Below are 24729 nucleotides of genomic sequence, written 5' to 3' on the forward strand. Positions count from 1 at the left end.
CTGATACAACTTTTAAAAATTGTGAAGTCTACAGGCACCTGGGTGGCTCAGTCGGTTGAACGACTTCAGCTCAGGTCATGATCTCATGGTTCGTGAGTTCGAACCCCACATGGAGCTCACTGCTGTCAGTGTAGAGCCTGCTTCCAATCCTCTGTCCTCCCTTTCTCTCTTGCCCTTCTCCTGCTCATGCTGTCTCTCTCTCTCAAAAATAAATTTAAAAAATATTCAAAAAATTGTGATGCCTAAATGGAACTTCATATCACAATTGATTGGTGCAAGAGTTCTACTACTTCCTAGCTACGGGCTCTCAGCAAGCAATCTGCTTTTTCTAGCTTCATGTTACTTTTCTGTAAAGTAGAGATGAATGACTTCATCAGAACATTCAAATGTAAATTACTATAATATCATTTATCATTGCAAAAAGCACAATTATGTGAACATGGAAAAATAAACTGACGATAAATCTTTAAATTTCTCTATCTCCATGGAAAGACTGAAAAATTAAAAAAAAAAAAAAAAAACAAACCTCAACGCTTTAACATATAATGATTTTATAGCTATCTTCCAAATTAGGAGACCTAGCTTCTACCACTCCAGAAATACTGCCAGGTAACACTTGTTGAGACCTTACTGTGTACTGCACACTGTCTAACAGAGGTTAGCTTAATTTTGTCACAGAGTTTTCCAGAACACCTTGAGGTCCCTTAAGGACACAACATTAATAAGGGCCAAAGGGCCAAAGGGCTGAAGACAGAGAATTCGACGTGATTAGAGAAATGCTTATCTTATGTGTTAATTCATGGCCATGTTTTTATGGGAACCAGACTAAAACTGGTTTTCCCTTTGGAGGAGAATCCAGGATCACTCATCATTCTATCCTTCTTACCAATATCTTCAGTTTTGTTACCATGGAGATAAAAGGTTAAGAATAATATGTATTAACAGAGCATAGATACAACAGAATTAATTCACTAAATCCATAGATGCTGAGGGGTAAGGGCAGGTGACAGCATGTAGACTGACGGCTATCACACAGCTACACACCGTGATAACCCAAGTCCTCTGAAGTCTATTTACCAGGAATTAATTTGTGCATCCTGGAAAAACTGAATTAGAGCATTACTAATAAACAAAGCACTGTGTCTGTTGCAATTCAGAGAAGATCCACTGAGCCATATCTCCATTCTCCCACCACTCCTTTTGCGATCAATCCTGTGATGAGTGACACTATTTTTACATGCTTTCACACATATGATCCTCACAAATCTGTGAAGTGGCTCTCAGTATATTCATTTTAGAGATTCGTAAACTGTCGATCAAGTGTCTTATGTCATTTGCCTCAGGATTCACATTGGCAAAGCCAGGTGTTATGCTAAAAGCCTTAAATTTCAAAATCTGTGTACATTTGCATAAATAAGTTTTTCCTCAATAATTGAGAATAATGATTTATTTTTGGTCTAGAGCAGAATCAAGTTGCTTCCATTAGATGATGGTCCCTTTATGGACACAATCACAGAATTTCTTCATAGCAAATTATTGCACTTTGGAACTATTATGCACAGATCATGTGTTTCGTTAATTCACCACTTTAGCCACAAAACTTTCCTTAGTGAAATGATATGCGTAGGGTTTTTTTTTTTTGTTTTTTTTTTTTATTCCACAGAAAAAGAGTTAAAGGAAAAAGAGAACAATCTTCCATTTAGGAAAACAGATAGGTCAACAAAGTACTATTAAGTGGTCTTTGTTACATAAAACATCCACTTGAACCTACTTAAAATTAGAACCAAGTTTAATAGTAAATTGTGGGGAAGATGTCTGATGCAAGTTTACTTTTCTTATATTAATTAAGTTATTAAATATTTCAGAAATGTATTTTATATTATAATATAAACTTTATATATTATTTATGATAAAAACCAGATTGTAATTATAACTATGCGCTGATTGTTAGTCAAAACAAAGACTAAGCAAGGCATCTTTGGATATAATTTTTCTGATAAAGTTGTATGAACCAAATCCTTTATTCTATGTTTAACTTCTTGAGCATGTTTTTAAGAAGGACCTTTTTTTTGCAAATATATTTTAACTCTCCATCAATTTTCCATGGGCCTCTCTCAATACTTTGATATGTAAACCATTCTCTCTTAAAGTTCCTATGTTGCATCCTTCCTGCCAGTTTTCTCTTCTCCAACTGGTAGCTGGTCTGACTCTGCTGCTCCATTGTTAGTTCTCAGTAGCTGTTTGTGATTGGAACATTTGCCCCACATTATTTTCAACATCTTCAGAAAACCCTACATCTTTTGCAAGAATTGCAAATTATACTTTGAACCAGTGCACACTGTATTTGAGTTGCATTGTCAAATCTTTACCCTAGAGTGCTGTATGTTTCAACCAAAGAATTCCCCAAACTGAACATTCTTCTCCAGAATACTAGTATTTTTAGGAACTCTGGTTCTGTTAAAATAGCAAAAAATAATTTAAAGTGAAGGGACAAATAAAGTAAACACATTCTAAGTAGTTTTTACAGCATTTCATTTTTGGAAAACAAGATTTACATCACTAGTTAGGTCTCAAGTTCAACTTGTAAGATGGCTTATCTCTGAATTACAGATACAGAGAGGATGCACCACAGGAGGTGAGGATGATTAGGAATGTGAGAGATCTGTTATCCTGTCTCAGACTTTCTCTCTGGAGGAGAGGAAATTTAATCTATTGGATACAGATTCCAAGTTACTACAGGCCCATTGCCATAATGAGGATGATTAAAATCTTAAAGAATTATAATTCCTATGAAGAAGAATGACAGAGCTGTCTCCTACCTGGAGCATGGGAATTGTCTGGTTTAACAGGTGGAAGGAATTCATGAAAAGTGGTGAGTTATCCATCCACTCTTGAGATTTCTCTCTTAATTCCGCCAGCTGCCTCAGAGTTACATTAGACTTAAAGAAACAAAGACAGATCAGGTCCATCACTATTTCTCCTACATCCCAAAAAGGTATCCTAAGGTTATTTTGTTATACAACTTTAAAGAAACAGTTCTAAAAGGTAGAGCTAGTAAAAAAAAAAAAATTGTCAGAAATTTCCCACATGGTCAGAAGTTTTTAAATGACAGCTTTTATAGGGTCAGGATCACTTTTAAAAATTCTGGAAAATGTAGGGTTTGCTTCAGTGTCCACAGTGAATTTACAGTCAAAATGAAAACACGTCTTCTGGAGTTCTCACAAATTATTCATTTTTTCCAATGACACATTTAACTTGACTACTACAGAAACATCTTAGTTCAAAGATATGAGGAGAATACTCTCATATACTGCTGGTGGAAATGGAGGTGTTACAGCCTTTTTTGGAAAGCAATCTGACAACAGATATTACATAAAATACAGTATTCCTTAATCCCTCAATCCTGAACAATCATTTCATTGAAATAAAAATTCCACTGCATAAATAACATGCATGAGAATATTTGTTGTTATATTATTTACATTTGCAAAAACAAAAATGAAAACAAAAGGAAACACTGGAAACACAATAAATGCCCAACAATTGAGGATTGGCTGAGTAAATTCTATGGTACGAAAAAGTTTGCAATTTTCAAGAAGAATGAATTAAACGATGCCAATTGAGTTAGAATTTCCACAAGGTATTGTGTGAGTAAAGTAATACATAGAAAACTATTATAATGTAATCTCATTTTAATAATGCAAGCAATGACAAAAAACCTTGCATATGAATGTATGTATAGTATCATGATCTAAAAAGAATTAGAGAAATGTACATAAGTGACAAAAAAAACACATCTTTGAATACTAAAAATTATAAGTTACATAAAAGAAAGAAGATCAAGAGGAGAGAAAAAGAGGAGGTGAGAGCCAAACAAAAAGGAAAGACAAAAAAATGACTACACTTGGAAAATAAGCAGGTAATGACTTCACTTATGCAAAATTATTAGGAGCACATAGTCAGTAAAGCAAGTTAAATATTAAAATGCAAACAATAAAAACAAACGTCATCCTAGAAACCAGTGATGAACTCATGTCCATTTTTATATAGACCTACAATAACGTTAATTCACCTAAACTATGGTCTAGTGACCAAGTAATGGTAAAGTGGAGATTTTTTCCTTCCACTCTATCATTTTAAAAGTATCAAATTTATAATTCAAATCATTAAAATTGCAACTTTCAAAGTTGCAGGGAAATGTAATTATGATTAAGTTAGGTAGATGATAAGTATAGTGACTATTAATAATGTATTTCTCGACGTCTATCTTTCATATAAACATAACATGTTGAATTGTACAACCTAATGTGAAGCCAATAATTTATAATTTAGGGATTGTTTTTGTTCAAACTAGTTACATAATGCTCTAATATTATTTTTTTCTAGTGCCATTATTTTAACATATTTGAAAATTAGACACTAGTGGTAGTAAAATTTTCTGCTTTTGGAGATAAGCTGAAAAATATGAGATCTTGCTTCAACTAACCTCACTCTCAAGTGTCACCCTGGTTCATTTCTCTTCAAAGGGCTACTAAACAATCTACACTGTTTACACATGTACAGGGCAGAATCTGAGAATTACGAGTTTCAGAAATCCAAGGGTAATACTAGGTAAGATATAAAGAAATCTGAGTCAACTATAGTAGATTTGGAAGCTGACTACTTTAAAAGTCATCTTAATACTTTAGATAGAAACTGTGAGTTATAAGGGTCAAACCTTTTCCATTATTGCCTTTGTGATGGGGGTATATGGCGCGTACAAAATTTTTCCCAACAACATAGGTTTCAGGAAAGCCCAAATCACAGGTCCAGCAGGCATATTAATGATGTCTTTATAAAGGGAGAAGCAAAATGGTGCTGGAAGGAAAAAGTGAATAAAATCCATTTAGTATGTGTATGTAAAATCTATTTTCTTATGGTAAATTGACACAGATAATTGTTATTACGCCCACAGATGCATGTCTTATACTTCCTTTATTATTAACAGTTGTGAAGCATCTGGTATCAAAGTAAGAAAGTGTAGTAACAAATCTTTAGGTATGAGAGTTTAACCCAATAAGCAAGACTATGACAAGTGATGGCATTTGCCAAGAGGAGTTAGAAAGGTTTTGAAAAATCACAATTTCAGAATATCTTCCAACCAACACTTAATTTAAAAATATATATGTTAGTATGCAAAAATATGATACTAGGGTAGTACCAGATATATGAGTTGTTCAATAAATTTTGAATGAGTAAAGAGATGAATAAATGAGTCAATCCAATTGCACGAATATACTAAACATTCATATATCACTTGGAAGAGCTCAACTGATAGAATTTTGCACCCCAAGTAAACGGTGTTGATGTGCTACTAAGCGTTTATAGTTCTGCTGCATTCACAGAGCTTTTCTACGTGTGAGACTAATTTCTAATTCTCAAAAGTTAAGAAAAATGTTGAGTAAGCAGATTTAAGGCATGTTTTTGCATTATTTACTGGCAAGGACAGTATAGTTGTGATGGACAAGTCTCAGTGTTGTGACTCAGAAGCTAGACTGCTGAGCTCAACTCATAGCTCTGATACTTCCACGTTGGGCGACCTTGGCCAGTTACTTAAGTCTGTCTGCACCTCAACTCCCCTAAGATGGAGATGCCTACCTTCTAGGTTTGCAAAGTGTGGGTCAGTCAATGTGCAAACATGCCTGAAGTGTGGGAAGTGCCATGTAAGTGCTGGGGAAAATTAATGCCTCATTTATTATGAAAGGTTAAGACACAGTGGGCAATGTTGTTAGGAGATGATGTCACTGTGCTAATTTTGAAGTATACTTACTGGTATGTGTGGGGATTCCATATTTAGAAGCAATCTGTTCTTTGCTTAATTTGTAAGTCAAAAAATCCTTGGTGTGGTTGCCTTTTCGCCTTTGAGAAGAGGGCAGCAAGGCAGTTAAATATTCAGTGGTGATCCCCTGGGAACACAATGCTTGGGAGATGGTGCTAAATGATCCTTGGGGTGTGTTCATCCGGTTGCTTCTGTACATTGCCTGGGAGATAAAAATCCACGATTTATTAACATTCTGTAGCTATAAATGCTGCTGAGGACAATACAGAAGAAAACCTGGTAATGCTAAGAGTATCCTTATAGCTTCCATAACTCCTTTAAAACATGTATCCTAAATGTAAATGCAGAATGCTGAACCTCGCTAATTTAAGTGGCAACGCTTTTGCCAGACTAGAAGAGTTTCCCTGCAGGTGATTTTTTTGAATGTACTGTATTTGTAGCTGCATGTATTATAACTAATGTCAAATAAAAGTTAATATGACAAAAGGAATTTCCCAAGAAACACATTACTGGGTGGCTTTCCTACCTGTGTTAACGGAACACTTCTGGGCAGATGCATTTGTTTCAGGGATGACATTTTATCCAGCAGCGGACGTGTGCCAGAAGCCATCTGACTGAGAATCTCTTTTAGCCTCATGAAGAGTTCTATCATCTTTTCTACTGGCTTTTGATCTTCCCTAGGGAAAAACACCTAACAGGAACAGAATAAAAATAAATGATCTATGTGGATACATTGGCACCTGTGCTCACTGTTGGTAAGAATCTAAAAAGTTATAATCACTGTGGAAAAAATTTTGGAAGTTTATTAAATAACTTAGATATAAGCTTACCATGCAACCCAGAATTCCATTCCTAAGTATTTATCCAAGCAAAAGGAAAATGCATGTCCACACAAAGATTTGTATGTGAAGGTTCATAGTGGCATTATTCACAAGAGCCAAAAAAAAAAAAAAAAAAAAAAAAATGGAAACAATCCAAATGAACGGACAAACAAAATGTACACCCTAAAACTAGAATACTGTTTGGCAATAAAAAGATACGAAATACCGACACATGTTGCAACATGCGTGAAATTCAAAAACATTATACTAAGTGAAAAAACACACACACACAAAGACCACAAATATATGATTCTGCTTATATAAAATGTCTAAAAAAGGAGAATCTCTGGAGATAGAAAATAGATTAGGGGCTGCCTGGGCTAGAGGTCAGAATGAGAAGTGACTGCATATAGACACAAAGTTTCTTTCTGGGGTTGACGGAAGTATTCTAAAATTATGTGGTAGGGGTGCCAGGGTGGCTCAGTCGGTTGAGTGCCCGACTCTCACTTTTGGCTCAGGTCATGATCTCACAGTTCCTGAGACTGAGCCCCGTGTCAGGCTCTGAACAGATGGAGCAAAGCCTGCTTGGGATTCTCTCCCTCCCTCTCTCTCTCTGCCCCTCCCCTGCTCATGCATGCATGCTCTCTCTCTCTCTCTCTCTCTCTCTCTCTCTCTCTCAAAATAAATAAATGAACTTTGAAAAAATAAAATAAGGTAAAAGTATTTTGTGGTAATGGTTGCACAATCATTGAATTGGACACTTCAAATAAGTGAATTTTATGGTACATAAATTATACCTCAATAAAGTTGCCTAAAATAAATGATTTTAAAAGTCATAAAGGCAAATGTCAATTACACAATTCTTCATGTATGCTGTTGCTCAAAGATCATATAATATTATCCTTAAAATCAGAAAAACCCTGTCAAAAAACTCATGTGATTTATCAGGTTTTATCACAATCCCATAAAGCTCTTCTGATGCATGAAGTAATACTGGAAATGCTTTAAAATTTTAAAGTAACTTCATCCTCTGATTCATTTCACCAACAAACTTTGATTGAGTGTCTGCTATGCTCCCAGCATGGGTGAGGTGATGGGTATATTGGGTGGTACACAAACTGACATCATCCCTCCACTCAAGAGGCTTTGGTCTAATAGATATCAAACAAATCAATAGACGAAAGACTGGGGGAATATGAGGGGGTACAGGGAGTTTAGCTAAGAATCAAAAAAGACCTTTCTTTCCAATATGGCCCTGCAATGGAGAGAAAGAACAAACCAGAGAAAGAATAAGCAGAGGAAGGTTACAGGTAGAGGGAAAGATGTGTGAGGTCCATGAGGAGGGACAGTTCTTGACACGCCCAAGATAGTCAAAGACCACCATTATGAGAACAAGATGCAGTTGGAGAGATATCTTGAAGACACAGATACCTCATTAGCACAGCTATTAATTACAGTCATGTTTTTTTCTAAATTGAAATCAACATTTCAGTTTTTCTTCCAGTGCTACCCAAATCCTTGGCATTCTTACACTGATGTGAAATAAATGGACTAACGATGAGTAATTTTTCGTTATTTTTCTTTGCAACACCTAAAAGAGGTAGGAATGGTCTTCTGTTTGTCAAAGGTACATATTTAACTACTAGACTCAACAAAAAATGTTTGGTTTGATATCTGTTCTGCAGAGGCATTATAAAATAAGAATTAAAATTTTAGATGAAAAAAATTAAAAAATAAAATTTGAGATGAACAGAATAATTTCACTTCATATGCATTTGAAGTCATAGTTTACGGAACATAACCATTTGTATAATTACTGGGTATTTGCTGAGTGCCTTTATGGGCCTGGCACTATTCCTGGCATTTGAAGTATTGGGTGGTTCCACATAGCAGCTATGGGCCTAAGGAGATACCATGGAGGAAAGAGAATTTCACAGATGGGAAGGGAGTTTGTAGATTATGGGGATCCTGTAGGATCTGGGGGGTTTACCTGAATAGAATGGGGGAGCCACTGGAAGGTGATGAGCAGAGGGGTGGCATAATGTCACTTAAGTTTTAAAATGATCACTCTGGCTGTTTAAGAATGGTAGGGAAGGGTAGCAGTGGGGAGGTTACAAGTGTGGAGGCAGGGAGTCCCAGTTAAGAGGCCAGCACAGAAGGGGTGCCTGGGCAGCTCAGTTGTTTAGGCGTCCAACTTCGGTTCGGGTCATGATCTCATGGTTTGTGAGTTAAAGCCCCACATGGGTCTCTGTGCTGACAGCTCAGAGCCTAGAGCCTGCTTCAGATTCTGTGTCTCCCTCTCTGTCTCTGCCCCTCCCTTACTCACACACACACTCTCTCTCTCTCTCTAACATAAATAAACATTGAAAAAAAAAAAAAAAAGAGGCCACCACAGAAAGATAGGTATGGAAAATGATAATTCAGAACAGGATTACTGATAACTAGTCCTAAAACATTTTCATCCCCTTTTCTATAATGTCTCAACAACATGTCACCCAAATTGCTTCTGGTTCTTCTTACTGTAAAGAGAAAAACACTTTTTGCAATGTTTTCAGTAATATGTAAATATTTTTGATCTAGTATAGATGTGGGTGAACATAGATGTTTAATTTTCTTATGTTTATATTTTTCTTTCAGTTTGGTGTTACATAAGCACTTATAAAGCATGCACTTATTGTAAGATGAAGTCATTGCTGACTTTTCTAAGTTCTGATAATGATCCATTTATTTTATTCTACTGCCTGAGTAACAGTAGCCTCTTTCTAAATTGATGGAAAAAACACATACAAATTTTTAACACCAAACAAATCTCCACTTTCTTAAAAAATTTGCTTTAATTTTTATTATTCTACCAAATTAATGCTTGTTCACTATAAAAAAATACACACACACACACACACATTTGTATCTCATACTTTAGTATAATATATATTAAATTTAATACCTGGTCTTGGATATACAAACTGAGAGTTAATAAGGCAATAATATTAATTTCCCCATTTATAAAATGTGCAAATATGCAGTATATGATCTCTAAGGTCCTATTTAGCTCTAAAATAAAGCTATAATTCCAAAAGCTGTATAAATCGATCTTATTCATTAGAGTATCAGAGAGCATACTCATGTAATCAAATATTTTTATTCTAAACTGTGAATATAAAATATTTCATCAACAGAAACTTGCCTTGTATGTGAAGTTGTAAATGTCCAAGTAGTGCAGAAGGGTGAGTCCAATGAGGTAAGACTGACGGGATCTTTCTGGAACAGACAGGTTGCAGAATTCCTTCATCACATCCTCCATTTTGGAATAGGTCATATTAGCATCACAAGAATGCAACCAGAACACACGAGAAATAATCTGCAAGTTGGAGGAAGAAAAATATTTTAGCTGTGAATCCTTTGAGAGCTAGCTCTTAACATAAAGGTTTTTCTTTACTCTTAGACTTCACTTAAAAATATGATAAATTGTCCTCCAAATAAAAAAAATTTTTTTTCCATTTAAACCACTAATCACCACCAATAAAACTATAGACAGCTCATTGTCCAGTGGAAAGCTTAAGAAACAAGATTGAGAAAAAGAGTCAAAGAAGTGTCTGTGATGATTCTGAGATTTCTCATTTGAACAACTGGTTGAATGATGGTACCAAGAATTGATCTGGAGTTAAGTTTGAGAAAAAATATTAGCTTAAGACTCATTTTCCCTATAAAATTTACTTAGTTTACTCAAATTGCATTTCGTTTTTTTTTTTTAATTTTTTTTTTCAACGTTTATTTATTTTTGGGACAGAGAGAGACAGAGCATGAACGGGGGAGGGGCAGAGAGAGAGGGAGACACAGAATCGGAAACAGGCTCCAGGCTCTGAGCCATCAGCCCAGAGCCTGACGCGGGGCTCGAACTCACGGACCGCGAGATCGTGACCTGGCTGAAGTCGGACGCTTAACCGACTGCGCGACCCAGGCGCCCCTGCATTTCGTTTTTAAAATTATTTGAGGTTATAATCTTATATAATAATCTCAAGGTATCTCCATCAAGAGATAAAGGGCAAAGAAAAAAAACACCTAGAATTGGATAATAATATGAATCAACTGTCCTGGACAGTAATGGTGTGTGAAAAGTGAGGCATGAATATGAGAAGACAGAAGTCATCTCTATTGCCATTGAGTTGAAATCAAGAGAAAAGTTTACAAAATTTAAGATTGTTGAGGGGCACCTGGGTGGGTCAGTTAGTTAAGCATCCAACTCTTGATTTTAGCTCAGGTCATGATTTCACGGTTTGTGAGTTCGCATCCTCCATTGGACTCTGCTTGGGATTCTTGCTCCCTGTCTTTCTGTCCCTCTTCCCCCTCTCAAAATAAACATTAAAAAAAAAATTGTTGGAACTTTTCTCTCTTTCCTATTGAAAGTAGTAAGAATGTATACTCCCCATTTACATATTTTTGTTTACTAAAATGAACCTGCTCTTCAGAAGCCAAAAACATTGATTGCTGAAATTAGATCTTAGGATAAAATGAGAAAAAGGTGAGATCAAAGAGAAAAGGTCAATGAACTACTATTTGATAGAACAAGAGAAAAAAAGGGAAGGCAAAGCGGTTTTAATTTTTGTATGAGGGAACCAATGAACAGGACACAAGCAAACCTACATATTTCCCAAAAGCAGTCTTAAAGGCTTTCCACAAACTTTATCCAATATGGGAGAATAGCTGCACTGTGCTTAGAATGACACACTCTGTCACACGTAAGTTCTGAATGGATGTGGCCTTAAGCTCTGCAGTTCTTTCGGAAAATTTCTATGACATTTTCAGACAATGGACTTGGAAAAGGGATAAAAGAAAAGACAGTTCAAGTGGAAAACCCTATTATCAGCCTATGAGGAAATGACATTATTCATTTTCACACCAAAACATCTTTCCTATACCTACAAACTTGCCCAGAGTTCTACGGATTCTATCTGTTTTACATACTATGCCTTGTCTTGCTTGCGACTCTTAAAAACCAAAGATGAGTATTCGTTTCAACAAACTGTAAATGGTCTGGTGGTTTTTTCTCCCAATTAGATTACTGAAATCTGACTCTGATGTCCTCATAATAGACTGTGCAAATTTATCTCAGAAAACATGATTGTGATAGGAAATATGAGGAATTATTGACGGCACCACTTATTTAAGAAGACCATCTAGGTGCAAGGAAAGGGAGGAGACAAAGACAGGAAGAGGAAGGAAAAGGAAGACTAGACAGAAAAGACAAGACAGTGATAATTGTCTTGCTTCAGGATTTTTCTTCTAACTCCACTTAGGAATTTGGACCCTAATTTTATCATTCGCATGGAAAAATCACTAGATTTGCATGCAACTTCTCCATGTTTTACTGAGAAGTGCTTACAGATACTAAACATCATTTAAACTTGTAAAATCTGGCTGGAAGCACAGATCTATTGCACCTTACCTCAGCTCTGCTATCAGGGATAGGAATGGCCAGCAGGCTGTCAACACTCCTACTGGACATTCCTGTTGTTCTCCTCAGTTCTTCTTTCAGCAACTCAACATTTTTAAACATTTCTATTAACTGACCTACAAGGAAACAACAACAAAACAACCTCATATGTTGGTTGCAATGTAATTCTTTTTAAGTCATTATACTAACGTTAAAGAAACCTTCTAGACTAAAACATACATTCAACGTATATGCCTTGTGTCAGGAACAGATGTCTCCCAGTCTTGGCAAACTCTGCATCTTTAGGATCTATTTCTATCTGATTTAGACTTGTTCCTATTATGAAATCATTGACCCAAGGTAACAGATTGCTCTGGGTTATAAATTTTCCTTAGGTGTCTACAACACAAGGTTGATTCAAAAAAAAAAAAAAAAATGATTTCCTCACAGACTTTGATCACATAATGCACTAAATATACATCCCTCCATTTGATTTAAAACATCACACAAATTCAAAATACTTTTTAACCTCAGATCATATAATACTGTCAACTTAGGACAGGTCTGCTAAATCTGTAACATAACACTGCCGGGCATTTTTCCTTAACTTTGCCCAGCACACTAGAGTTTATAAAGGAGATTTAATAATCATTACCTCACTTTTAAATAGAATGTTTTTAACTTCAAACTTTTTTAGGACAGTGATTATAATTATTTCATATCTGGGTCATTTAATGCATAACAAATAATATTTTGGCTTTATGTTAGCAGATTATAATCTCCATTCTGCAAATATCCTTTGATTTCTTTATGAAGTTTCCCTTATGCAAATATACCCTCTTTATTTTTGGACTTAGTGCCCTTCCAATTTTGTGGCTGCCTGTTGTCCAAAACTCTGAATGCCTTTCTTTTCAGTATTGAGGTATTATGCAAAGAAGAAACGTATTGCATGATGCATCATGCTCAGAATACTAATAGAAGGTTCTGAATTGAGATTTCTATAGACAGCAGCGCATCTTTTTTATTTTTTAAATCAGATTATTTTCCCAGAAGTAAATAAATTCCATCCTAGCTAATGCACTTTAATATATCAGAGAAATAAAAGGTGAATGGTTTAACTAGTTAAAATTTTGAAGATCTTTTTGCTGTGAAACCAAATTTCCCTATTTCATCCTCTGCTGGCTTTCTGTGTGTTTATTTTAGACAAGTAACCATATTTGAAAGCTTCATATTTCTCATGTGTGAGGGCAGATACAAAGTATGTTTGGTTGGGAACTTCAAAAAAGCCTTTCTTAAACTGCAGCATGATAATCACATGCATTCTTATAAGACAGCACTTAAAATACGGATGGGGAAACACCTCGTTTTTCAGAAGCGTCTGCACTGTTATTGACATGCATCATGGCTTCTATGGTCGGCATTAACCGTGTGATATTTTCCAAGTAATTCATTTGCAATGCCTGTTCTAGAAACCTGAAACAAAGCAGAAGAGAAGATAAAATCGATCTAAGCATATCCATAATTATTTGAGAAGGGATTTCTTTCACCAAAGAAAAAGGCAGTGCAGATACTTACCAATCCATATTTAAATTAATTTTGCTTGGATCCCCAGTAAGCAAATCCCGCAGTTTCTTAGATAGAATACTGTCACGGTACAGTAAGTTGGTTGCTATTTCGGTGCCAATCTCTGCTGCTTCAAGGAGCTGCACATGAAACGCACTTTCTTCACATAGGTTCCCAAAGTTCATATCGGAGAGCTGGCACATTCTCTCTATTGAACTGAAGGTTTCAGATTCACAAAGAAGTTCGGTCAAGTTTCGAAGTTGAGACAGCTTTCCAGAAGAGAAAAGAAGTGAGAAGTAGATTGGTTACATTATTATAAATATTTGGTAGTTGAAAATAGCCAACCAACATTGATTTACTTCAAAAAAACAACACTGTGCATATGTGTTTATTTAGTTAGCATTTGGCAAGTTTTACCACAGAGCGTTATTTCCTGTCATTTGAGGTTTATTATTTTCTTTCTTTTTTTTTTTTTTTAATGTTTGTTTATTTTTGAGAGAGAGACGGAGACAGAGCACCAGCGGGGGAGAGACAGAGAGAGGGAAACAGAATTTGAAGCAGGCTCCAGGCTCCGAGCTGTCAGCACAGAGCCCGACTCGGGGCTTGAACTCACAAACTGCGAGATCATGGCCTGAGCTGAAGTCAGACACTCAACCGAATGAGTAGTCCAGGTGCCCCTAGATTTATTATTTTCTTAAGAATTTTATAAAACTTTTGGACCTGATAGGCCTGTATTTCCCAACTGTACTCATACCTTGTAGATTCAAAGGTTAAAAAGATGTAGTTCAGTTTTATCTCACTGAAATCACAAATACTTAAACTAATTTATATTTTACTTTGTATTTTAAGTCATGTGGAAAAGCAGAGAGCAAAGCAGGTTTGGCTTGGAACTTCAAAAAGGGTCTTTTCCTCATACGCATTAGGATAACTACTATAAGTAAAAAGGAAAGAAAGAAAATTATAAGTGCCGGGAAGGATATGGAGAAATTAGACCCCTCGTGCACTGTTGGTGGGAATATAAAATGATGCAGCCACAGAATGGAGTTTTCTCAAAAATGAAAATAGAATTACCATATGATCCAGCAATCCCACTTCTGTGTATATACACAAAAGTATTGAAAGCTAGGTTTCAAACAAATACTTACACGCCCATGTCATTATTCACAAAAACCAAGAGATGGAAACAACCCAAGTATCCTCTGACAGATGAATGGATAAACACATGGTAGTACATACATACTATGGGATATTATTATTCAGCCTTCAAAAGGAAAGAAATTCTGACATATGCGACAACATGGATGGCTTTTGAGGAAATTGTGCTGTGTGAAAGAACTCAGTCACGAAAAGACAAATACTGGATGAGGTCACTTAAATGAGGTATATAGAGTAATCACATTTATAGTGGCAGAAAGTAGAATGGGGGGGAGAGAGGCACAGGAGTTATTGTAATGGCATAAGGTTTCAGTATTACAAGATTGAAAGAGTTCTAGAGATTGGTTGCAGAATAACATGGATGTATTTAAGAAGACCGAGCTGTACAGTTGAAAATGGTTACGGTAGTAAAGTTTATTTTACGTGTGTTTTACCACAATTAAAAAAAATTTAATTGACAAGAAAACAGCCTTTTACAAACTACAGCATGTGAATCACATGCATTTCAATAAGACTGCATTTAAAATATGGATGGGAATACACTTGGTTTTTCAGAAGTGTCTGCACTGTTTTGGACATTATCGTCTGCCCTCTTACCTACTGAGGGAAACTGGATGCCTTTGTTCTGTGAAAGTGCTGGAAAGTTCTGTCGTGCTTGGAAGCTACCCTGGAGCTATTCCTTTTAAGAGGCTGAATAATTTGGAGCAACATCTCAAGAAGCAAATATATGTGTCATTCATTGCAACTCAATTTTCAATTAGAAGTTGCATTTTGATAGAAATGAAATATTTTATGATGCAGGCAAATGTTTAGGGATGTTTCTTTCCATATATCAAATGGGAAAGATACAATGATGTCTTAGATGAAAGATTTATAGTAACTGCATGTAGGCAGTAGTAATTAAACACTGATCATCCTAGATAGTAAATATCATTGGTCTATTTTTTACTGTATTTAATATTCTAATTGACTCCTGGCTTAGAACTATCTAAAATGGCCTCATGCATATTAAACTTCTACTCACTTGTCTTATTGCTATGAGAAAATTTCCATTACAGGCCCAATTGTTTTACCAGCTGTAACTACATGTTTGCCACTCTATTCCTTTCTTTCCAAATACTAGACATGATTAACCTTTTAATAAATAAAACCAAGCCTCCCTGCCATGTACTCCAGTGGCTTTTAGTGATTTTTTTAAAATAAAGTTTATTTATTTGAGAGAGACAGAGAGTGTGAATGGGGCAGGGGGGGGGGAGGGAAGCGAAAGAGAGAGAGAGAGAGAGAGAGAGAGAGAGAGAGAGAGATTTAGAATCCCAAGCAGGCTCCACACTGTCAGCTCAGAGTCTGACATGGGGTTCAAACTCATGAACCATGAGATCATGACCTGAGCCAAAATGAACAGTCGGATGTTTAACCAACTAACCACCCAGTTACTCTGAGTTTTAATGATTTCTTAAAAAAAAAGGATAAATACCGGTAGCCCAATATATTTGTTTCAATCGAGCTTTGAGGGCATAGTAAATGTGAATGATTTTTACTTAGTAGAGACCAAATATATTTTTTAGTTGCAAGTTTAACATACATGTATGAGAAACCCGTAAAAGTCTATACAGTGTAATCTTGGTTTGATAAGATATAAGTTAATGAAGGAGAAATTGGAAATCTAACCATGCTATTGAAATAAAATTGGTTCTCTGAAATAAGAATTTAATTCAGGGTCAATGATGTGGAATGCATTGTGGGGCACATCTATCAAAGAATAACCCAACGGTCATTTAGTATTTGTCATTATTTACTACTTTCTTCTAAAAGCAATACATGCATTAAACATTTAGAAGCTTCATGGATCATTAATAATCAATCATAAATTCAGAGAATTAAAATCCTCTCTTCAAAAGTATGTGTCAAATCTAGAATGTAGGTTGTCAGCGCCTCACATACAGTCCTTCTCTCCTTTGTCATGACCCTGGTCCACAAAGTGAGTAAGTGCTCAGATCTAAACTTTAACAATGAGCCATAACTAACTCCAGGTCCAGCTGTGACTGAATTCCCCAGGGCCATGGTCCCCAAATGCATCTGAGTCAGAAATGTAAGCTACATTTAAATAAGACTTCAAAATATCATAGGCATAAAAAGGATAAAACAGCAATGCTCCTGGGCCCTTGGCAAGTAAATGCAGGGGAAAAGGAACCTATTTAAAAATTTAAAGATGTTACAATAAAAATATTGTGTTGCCCACATTTCTGCCCAACATGGGCAGAATATCCACTTTACGTATAGTTCCCCAACCAGGAAGTTAACCTCCCCACAATGAAGGGAGTAGAAAGCACAAAAGCTCAAGGAGAGTGCAATGTTAGGGCTAGAAAAGAGGGGTAGGAACAGAAGAAAAAGTCACCTTTGAATGGCAGGCATTTGACATTTTGGAGGGTCTAAACCTTCTAAGAAATACCATGAATAAAGTTTTGGAATGGGTAGGCCTTGACTGTCACAATTAAGATACTAATTACCAGAGAAGGCAAAGCAGGGAATTTAAATCATCTCTAGGAATTTGTCTTCATTCTTTCAGTTATATGTACTGAATATTTTCCCCATGTCAGACTATATGCCAGGTGCTGAGAATACCATAGGAAGGGATGTTAGCAATGTTCCTGACAGAGCTTGTAGTCTTGGAACGTATGGATTCTGTCAATTGCAGATAGCAGCCATGCTTGTTGTAAATGACAATGGATTTTCTACCCAAGGGACAGGATTGCAGTTTATTTCCACATCTGTGGCTTCTAGAACATTTTTTATAATGTAACCCTCAACAGGAGCAGTATATCCAAAATGTGGATGCTGTTTTAAATTATTCTTACATCTATTTCCCATTCCATTAGTGTAAATGATTGAGAATGTGTTGTTTCAATTTCCCTGCTATATATTTTGTGCTGACCGGTTACTTCACAAGTTGAGAACTACAATGAATAACTGTCCTGGTAACACAGTTACATCACCAGAACTCTTTACATCACCAGGGCTCTACTTTAACACCCTCATTTGTTCATACATCCATGAGTTGTCTTAAGCATCTACTCTGTGCTTGATGTGGGGCTTTAGAGATGTAGAACGCATAATTTTATTAGAGTTCACACTCTAAAGCGATGGAAATGGACCTTATTTATACAACAAACTATAATGTGAAGTAATAAGTTCCAATAGCCAGAAATCTGTTATCAGACTCCTCTTTCTTATGCCTCACACCTCACTGGCTGCCATGTTGTGTCACTTAACTTCCTATAACACTCTTGAAACTGTCTCTTCCTTTTATTCTCTGCCACTGACATAGTGCAGGGCCTCACTTTCTGCTTAGGTTACTGCAAAAATCACCTACTTGGCTTTCCTCCAATCTGACTTCCATAATTTTCCTAGATAGATCTCTTTCTAAAATGCAAATTTCATCTTCAAATGCATAACTTTCCAGATCAGATTCAAACTCCTTGACTAAGTCAAAAGAGGCCTTTGGGATCCGGGCCTAATCTCTCTGGAGCCACCTTTCCTTCTGCTCCAGCTGGACACATGACTACAGATAACCTGTATCTGTCTTCAGGATCATACCTCTGTCTTAACAAATGCAGGGCTCTATGTCTGGAATGTAGGACTGTAACCTAGTCCTACACAGCCTGCAAGAGTAAGCATTATCTCCTCTATGAAATGTCTTCTCCTCACCTCCATCCCCTATAATCAGAGTTAAATATCTCACCTCCCTACACAGACTCCTGTCCATCCACATACCACAACACTTATCTCCCTGTGTTATAATTATTGGTCTGCTTTCCCATCTGCTACCCTGGATTGTTATAAGGACTTTGGGGTTAGAGATTATGTCTTTTAAATAAACAGATTAGTGTTATGGGACCACAGATGATGAATAGAATGAATGAATGGATAAGTATTATGTGCACACAAAGCCATTATCTTGGTTGGGCAACAGGGAGAAAGGCAATACTCTAATATTGTAGAAGTGACATTTAAACTTGTCCTTGAAGGATGAGTAGGAATTTTCCAGATGAATGCATAACTTCCTTCTCATTTGCACAAACAAATTAAGATAGTGCTAAATTAAGTACATTAGAAATTTTGATTTGTGTAGAAGACTAGGAAAAAATGTATGTAATCTAACTAGCATACTTACTTGTAATACACATGGACATATGTTTTGGATGCTTGCTTAATTAGACCATGTTGACTATACAGAAAGTCATCTTGCTTGCCCTGAATAAACCAGTTCTAATTTTGCTTTATCCCTGCCTACATATATTCAATTAAACTGCTGTTCTTACTAGAAAAACTGTTTTCAAATTTTAATAGGGTTATTTAAGAAATGAAGTGAATATCATGATAACTTATATAGTATATGCATGAGCTAGGCAAAGAATGATAGATAAACATGAACCAACCGAAACTTCAGAGATTACAAATTTTTTTTTCTGTTGCCTTCCCCCTTTGTTTAATATCATACATCTTTTTTTAAGTTTATTTATTTTTGAGAGAGAGAGAGAGAGCAGGGGAGGGACAGAGAGAAAGGGAGAGAGAGAATCCCAAACAGACTCTGCACTGTCAGCGGGGGGCCTGATGTGGGGCTTCAACTCATTAACTGTGAGATCATGACCTGAACCAAAATCAAGAGTCAGGCGCTTAACTGACTGAGCCACTCAGGAGCCCTAAATATCATACATCTTAATCTGATTTATTGGTTTCTGCTTTTGATGACAATAAAAATAAGGTTAGTCTACTTCTGAGATTTCTGCACACGGCTAAGTCTAAACATCAGCTTTTAAAATCAACTTTCATAGTTTTAAAAACTGAGGACATCTCAAGTTAGAAATTATATTTTGAGTATTTTTTTGAAATTATGAAGCTTAATGAGATAGCTATATTATTAGTCATTCCTTTATGTATGTGAATACTGTAATTAGGCTCTTATGGGTCATTTCACTCAGAGATATCTGTTAATTAAAAACAAAATGCCATTTTATAGCACAAAAACACTTTTGTGCCCCTTTTCTAGCATTAATCTAGTCAAAATAGGACCAATATTTATGAACATACAGATTTAAAATTTTAACTGAAAATACATCTTGGGGCACGTGGGTGGCTTAGTCGGTTAAGTTTCCAACTTTTGATTTCAGCTCACATCATGATCTCACGGTTCATGAGTTTGAGCCCCATGTCATTGGGCTCTATACTGACAGCAGGGAGCCTGCTTGGGATTTTCTTTCTCCCTCTCTCTCTCCGCCTCTCCCCTGCTCACGATCTCTTTCTTTCAAAATGAATAAATAAACTTAAAAAAAAAAACACTTTAAACTGAAAATACATCTTGCCAGAGTATTACAGGAAATGTAGAGGTTTATTTATTTATTTTTTCTTTCATGGCTTACTTTTGATTTCACGACTTCAGGAACTGAAGACAAGTAATCCTCATAAAAACCATTTTGAAGAAAAGATTTTTTAAATGAAATTATGGACTGCAGGAGTCTTAAATTTTCTGTAAAGGAAGAGAGAAGAGTTACCTTATGTGAGCTGCAAGGTCATTTAGGAAACCCATTTGAAAAACACCTTTATCCTAATTTATTGCCAAGTTTTTTCTAAGATAATGGCCTCGTTCAATCTAAATATAAGACAAGTGAAAATTTAACCTTTCCTTGAACCATGCAGACTACAGAGTTCATTATTTTTAAAATATTCATAGATACTCTGCTTAGAGACAAAAATATTTCTAGCAAAGGTGCTAGCACACTTTTGGCTCTTGTGAACTGAGTATGCTTTTATTTCTGACTTTTGGATATACTGTTAAGTTGAAGTGTTTGGGGGAGAATAGATTGTATAATCACTGTGACACAGACATGCCCTTCCCACCTTGATTAACTCATGGCTAGTAAACAAAGACCACACTTAAATACTTGTTACGCTATTTGCCTACCATTAGGTCTCAAAAAACTCTTTTGGTGTGGGGAAAGTGAACGCATATCTCTAGAAAAATGTGAGAAAATTGATATTTTTCTTTAAAAAGGAAAAGAAATATTTGATTAAATGTCATCTTCATGGTTGTCTATGTAGGCAGAAAATTGAAAATACAGTGTGTAAGGGTGGGAAGTAAAACCAATCTGCCACAAAAAAATCCTTTGTTTATGTAATTTACACCTGCTTTTAGAAGTCAATATTATCATTTCTCATTTTTTTTTGATAACTAAGACTATTAAGGGCACAGAAAATGCCATGAAAGGTTAGGTGAACTACTAATAATTCTAGAAACTTGGCAAGTATGTCTGGGTGGCCACTGTCATACTCTCTGTTACATGGCCATCATACATTAAAGTCTGTCCAGGAAGCCAGGTGGTACTAGCAGCAGGAACAAAAGTAATAACGCATTAATAATATGTATTAATAATATAATTAGATATTGTATTAATAATACAATTAGATATTCCCTTTATATATCAAACTACCAAACTGAAACTCATGCATATGGAAACTAAGATCTTTTAAAAGCTTTTTTCTCTACTTTTTAAGCAAATGTCTTAAAATACTACTTTATAATAGAATTAGAACCATAAGCAGCATTTTGACTACTAAGAAGAGTATTACCTTGTGATCCCCTGGCCAAATTGTCAGTGACATTTCTCACACATGCCAAGTAAGGAATATAAGGACTATCTGCTGATATATTTAAGAGAGCATCTTCAAAATTTTCCAATATTAGAAGCCTATAGAATTAGAAAAGAATATATAAATTAAGTCACATAAAAATAGAACAAAGCTATTTTGTTGAGGTCATTTAAGCTGTTGGTTATTTGGCAATGGATGACTTAGGCATTGGTTGACTTGGGCATTGGTTGACTTGGGCAGTGGTTGACTTGGGCAGCGGTTGACTTGGGCAGTGGCTGACTTGGGCAGTGGTTGACTTGGGCAGTGGTTGACTTGGACAGTGGTTGACTTGGACAGTGGTTGACTTGCACAATGGCTGACTTGGGCATTGGTTGACTGGGCATTAAAACACTATGAAGTAGAATATCTTCCTTCATACAACCTAAGTACACACTGGTTCTTCATCCTCTGAGCATTTACCTCTCCATGGGCATTACCATTATATTTAATTATTTTAACATCCAATGATAAGTGATCTTAAGATTATTTCTAGGTACATTCATATGAAAGAAAAAAATTACTGGGCTAGAGTTGTCAGATGAAGTATAGGACTCCTACTTAAACCTGAATTTCAGATAAACAATGAGTAATTTTTCTTTTCTTTTCTTCCTTTTTTATTAACAATGAATAATTTTCAATGTAAGTACAACCAGTGAGTCTTGTAGATTTTCTTTTCCTTTTTCTCTCCCCCACCTTTAAGTCTGCCAACCCCCCTCTGGGTCTCAGTTTCTTCTCTTGTCAAATGAGAGGTAGAGGGCTGAATTGATCTGCTAATCCCATCCACCTATAACATTCTTCAAATAAATTTAAATTTATTTAATTGTGATTTTAAAAATAGGGGAATCTAACAACAATGTAAGTTCCTTTTGTTTTCCTTTAAACAACCAATTCCGTGTTTTCAAATTAACCACTTTCAGGTTTTCTTTCACCGTGACTGGCATATGAGAAGACAGCCTAAGATTTCTGAGGCATAAGTTCACGTGAGTAAGTATGTGTGTGTTGCATATGCCCAGCCACTTCAACTCTTAGGCTGCCTCTCTATTTGTTTTGTAACGTCTTCCCTTAGTGTCTCCGATTGAATTTTATGTACAGGAGAGATAGAATAAATGTCAACAGCTGATTTGGGGACCATCTGCTTTGCATCAAACTGCACAATACACAAATTAACTAGTTCCGTCAGATGTTTAATTTAGATTTTATTCAAATACTAATGGAAGAGACTTATCCTGGTGTAGCTAGAAACATATAAGAAAATGTATTCATTAACGTTAAAGCACTCTTAGGATATTTAGATGTAGGTTAATACAACCAGATCCTGGAAGAACTTTAAAAAGAAAAAAAAACAAGAGCGCCTGGGTGGCTCAGTCAGTTAAGTGTCTGACTTTGGCTCAAGTCATGATGTCAGGTTCGTGAGTTTGAGCCTTGTGTTGGGCTCTATGCTGACAGCTCAGAGCCTGGAGCCTTCTTTGGATTCTGCATCTCCTTCTCTCTCTGCCCCTCCCCCACTCACTCACTGTCTCTCTCCCTCTCTCTCTCAAAAATAAATATTTAAAAAAAAACAAATAAAGAAAGAAAAAGAAAAAAAATCTATGGCAAGAAAAGTCTCTAATTTGGCAGTCAGAGCAGAGTTAATTGGTCAGATAGCTAACCTCCATTTAAATACAGCTGATAGCCTCCACATTAAAAAAAAAAAAAAAAAAAAAAAAAGGTAACCATTTCCAAGTCCTCTTGCTTTTTCTTAGGCATTTTTCCCTGGCCAGACTCTCTCCTGCCAATACTGTCTTTCTTTTGTGTTTCTCTTTTTCTCTGTAGTACTTAGTATAGCACTGAGCCATTTGCATCCTAGTACAGTGCTCAATAGCAAAATATCGGTTTAACCTTCTAGTATGGAATGACACAAGGGATTCTCATGGTGAATTTTCAAGCTTAAAATAGAAGAAGCAGAAGAGGGGCGCCTGGGTGGCGCAGTCGGTTGAGCGTCCGACTTCAGCCAGGTCACGATCTCGCGGTCCGTGAGTTCGAGCCCCGCGTCGGGCTCTGGGCTGATGGCTCAGAGCCTGGAGCCTGTTTCCGATTCTGTGTCTCCCTCTCTCTCTGCCCCTCCCCCGTTCACGCTCTGTCTCTCTCTGTCCCAAAAATAAATAAACGTTGGAAAAAAAAAAAAAGCAGAAGAATGTTGCACGAAAACTGACCTTGAAATATCATCTAAGCCATTTCTCTTAGTTTCAGAAAGAACATTTGATTGCCAAGATTTTGATGATTGGATTTAATATACTCCCCAAATTAAGATTCCATATCTACGTGCCACTGCTTTAGCATAAGCATCCAATTATTCTTATAAACCATTTAATTTATGTGTCTTTTGTACATAATCCTACCTACTTTTCAAGAATGTTTGCGGTAAAAGATGAGTTTATGTGTGTGCATGAGTGAGCATGCATATATGCACACACACACAGAATGATACAAATAATAAACTTAGAACAAAATTAATCAAGATGGAGAAGAGTTATGAGGGAGAGATATTTCAAGCAGCCTGCTTTAGAAAATTCTTGACTAAAACAACTTTTATGCCAAATATTGCCACTCTGTGATTATTTTAAAGTGGGAATGGAAAGGAAGTCCAAAGATAAGAACTCTCTTAACTTCATCAATCTCAACAGGAGCCATGTTAAAAGTATTGAATTCTTCCTAATAAACTGTCAGCTAGCTATCAACAACTACACTGTGGAATTTGTGGTCTGAAGTGCTAGCATCATCAATGCTATGGATGCCTCAAGGCTCTGAGAAAGGTACCTGGTTTCAACAATAGGCATCCAGTTGTCTCAGTTCAAAGGTTTTAAGAAATATATTTTTGATGGCTATATAGGGAATGTGTTTCAAAGACCTGCCTATTTGGAACACGGTGGTCTAGCCAGGGGGAAACTGCCCAAGGCTGCTTGACTGCTCTGGAAGGAGCACTAGGTTCAGCCACTGTAGAGGAGGAGAACGGTGGGAGCAGAAATAGGAGGTGGTTGTTTACGGAAGGGATTTCCCTAGAATTTACCCAGAGTTGACAGCTTCTCATTAAATGATAGAAAGTTTATAAACAACTGCATAGATTCTATTTTAGAAAAAAAATGGCTAAAAATAAGTCCTACTATTTGATTTTATTTGTACAAATTTCCATCAGCACAGAAATATATCCTTTGGGACTAAAGTCAAACAATTTCAATAGTATAATTTATCAGGCCAAAACAACCTTTACATAACAGGCC

The 24729-nt window shown here is 36.1% G+C and overlaps 1 protein-coding gene across 3 annotated transcripts in view; it reads right to left on the reverse strand.

Annotated features, from left to right (window-relative positions):
- The window catches only part of ABCA12 (ATP binding cassette subfamily A member 12), a 281717-nt gene that overhangs the window by 63561 nt on the left and 193427 nt on the right, over positions 1–24729 (reverse strand). For all 3 annotated transcript variants that reach the window (XM_045481142.1, XM_045481141.1, XM_045481140.1), the window contains exons 10-19: positions 21413–21531; positions 20206–20312; positions 13646–13902; positions 13431–13543; positions 12083–12207; positions 9824–9997; positions 6345–6509; positions 5810–6020; positions 4718–4857; positions 2820–2939 (exon numbers count right to left, since the gene is read on the reverse strand). In XM_045481142.1, the coding sequence (XP_045337098.1) occupies positions 2820–2939; positions 4718–4857; positions 5810–6020; positions 6345–6509; positions 9824–9997; positions 12083–12207; positions 13431–13543; positions 13646–13902; positions 20206–20312; positions 21413–21531 (1531 nt within the window). The remainder of the gene's footprint in view (positions 1–2819; positions 2940–4717; positions 4858–5809; positions 6021–6344; positions 6510–9823; positions 9998–12082; positions 12208–13430; positions 13544–13645; positions 13903–20205; positions 20313–21412; positions 21532–24729) is intronic.

The sequence above is a fragment of the Leopardus geoffroyi genome, chromosome C1 (genome assembly GCF_018350155.1).
Source record: "Leopardus geoffroyi isolate Oge1 chromosome C1, O.geoffroyi_Oge1_pat1.0, whole genome shotgun sequence".
Taxonomy (NCBI): Eukaryota; Metazoa; Chordata; class Mammalia; order Carnivora; family Felidae; genus Leopardus; species Leopardus geoffroyi.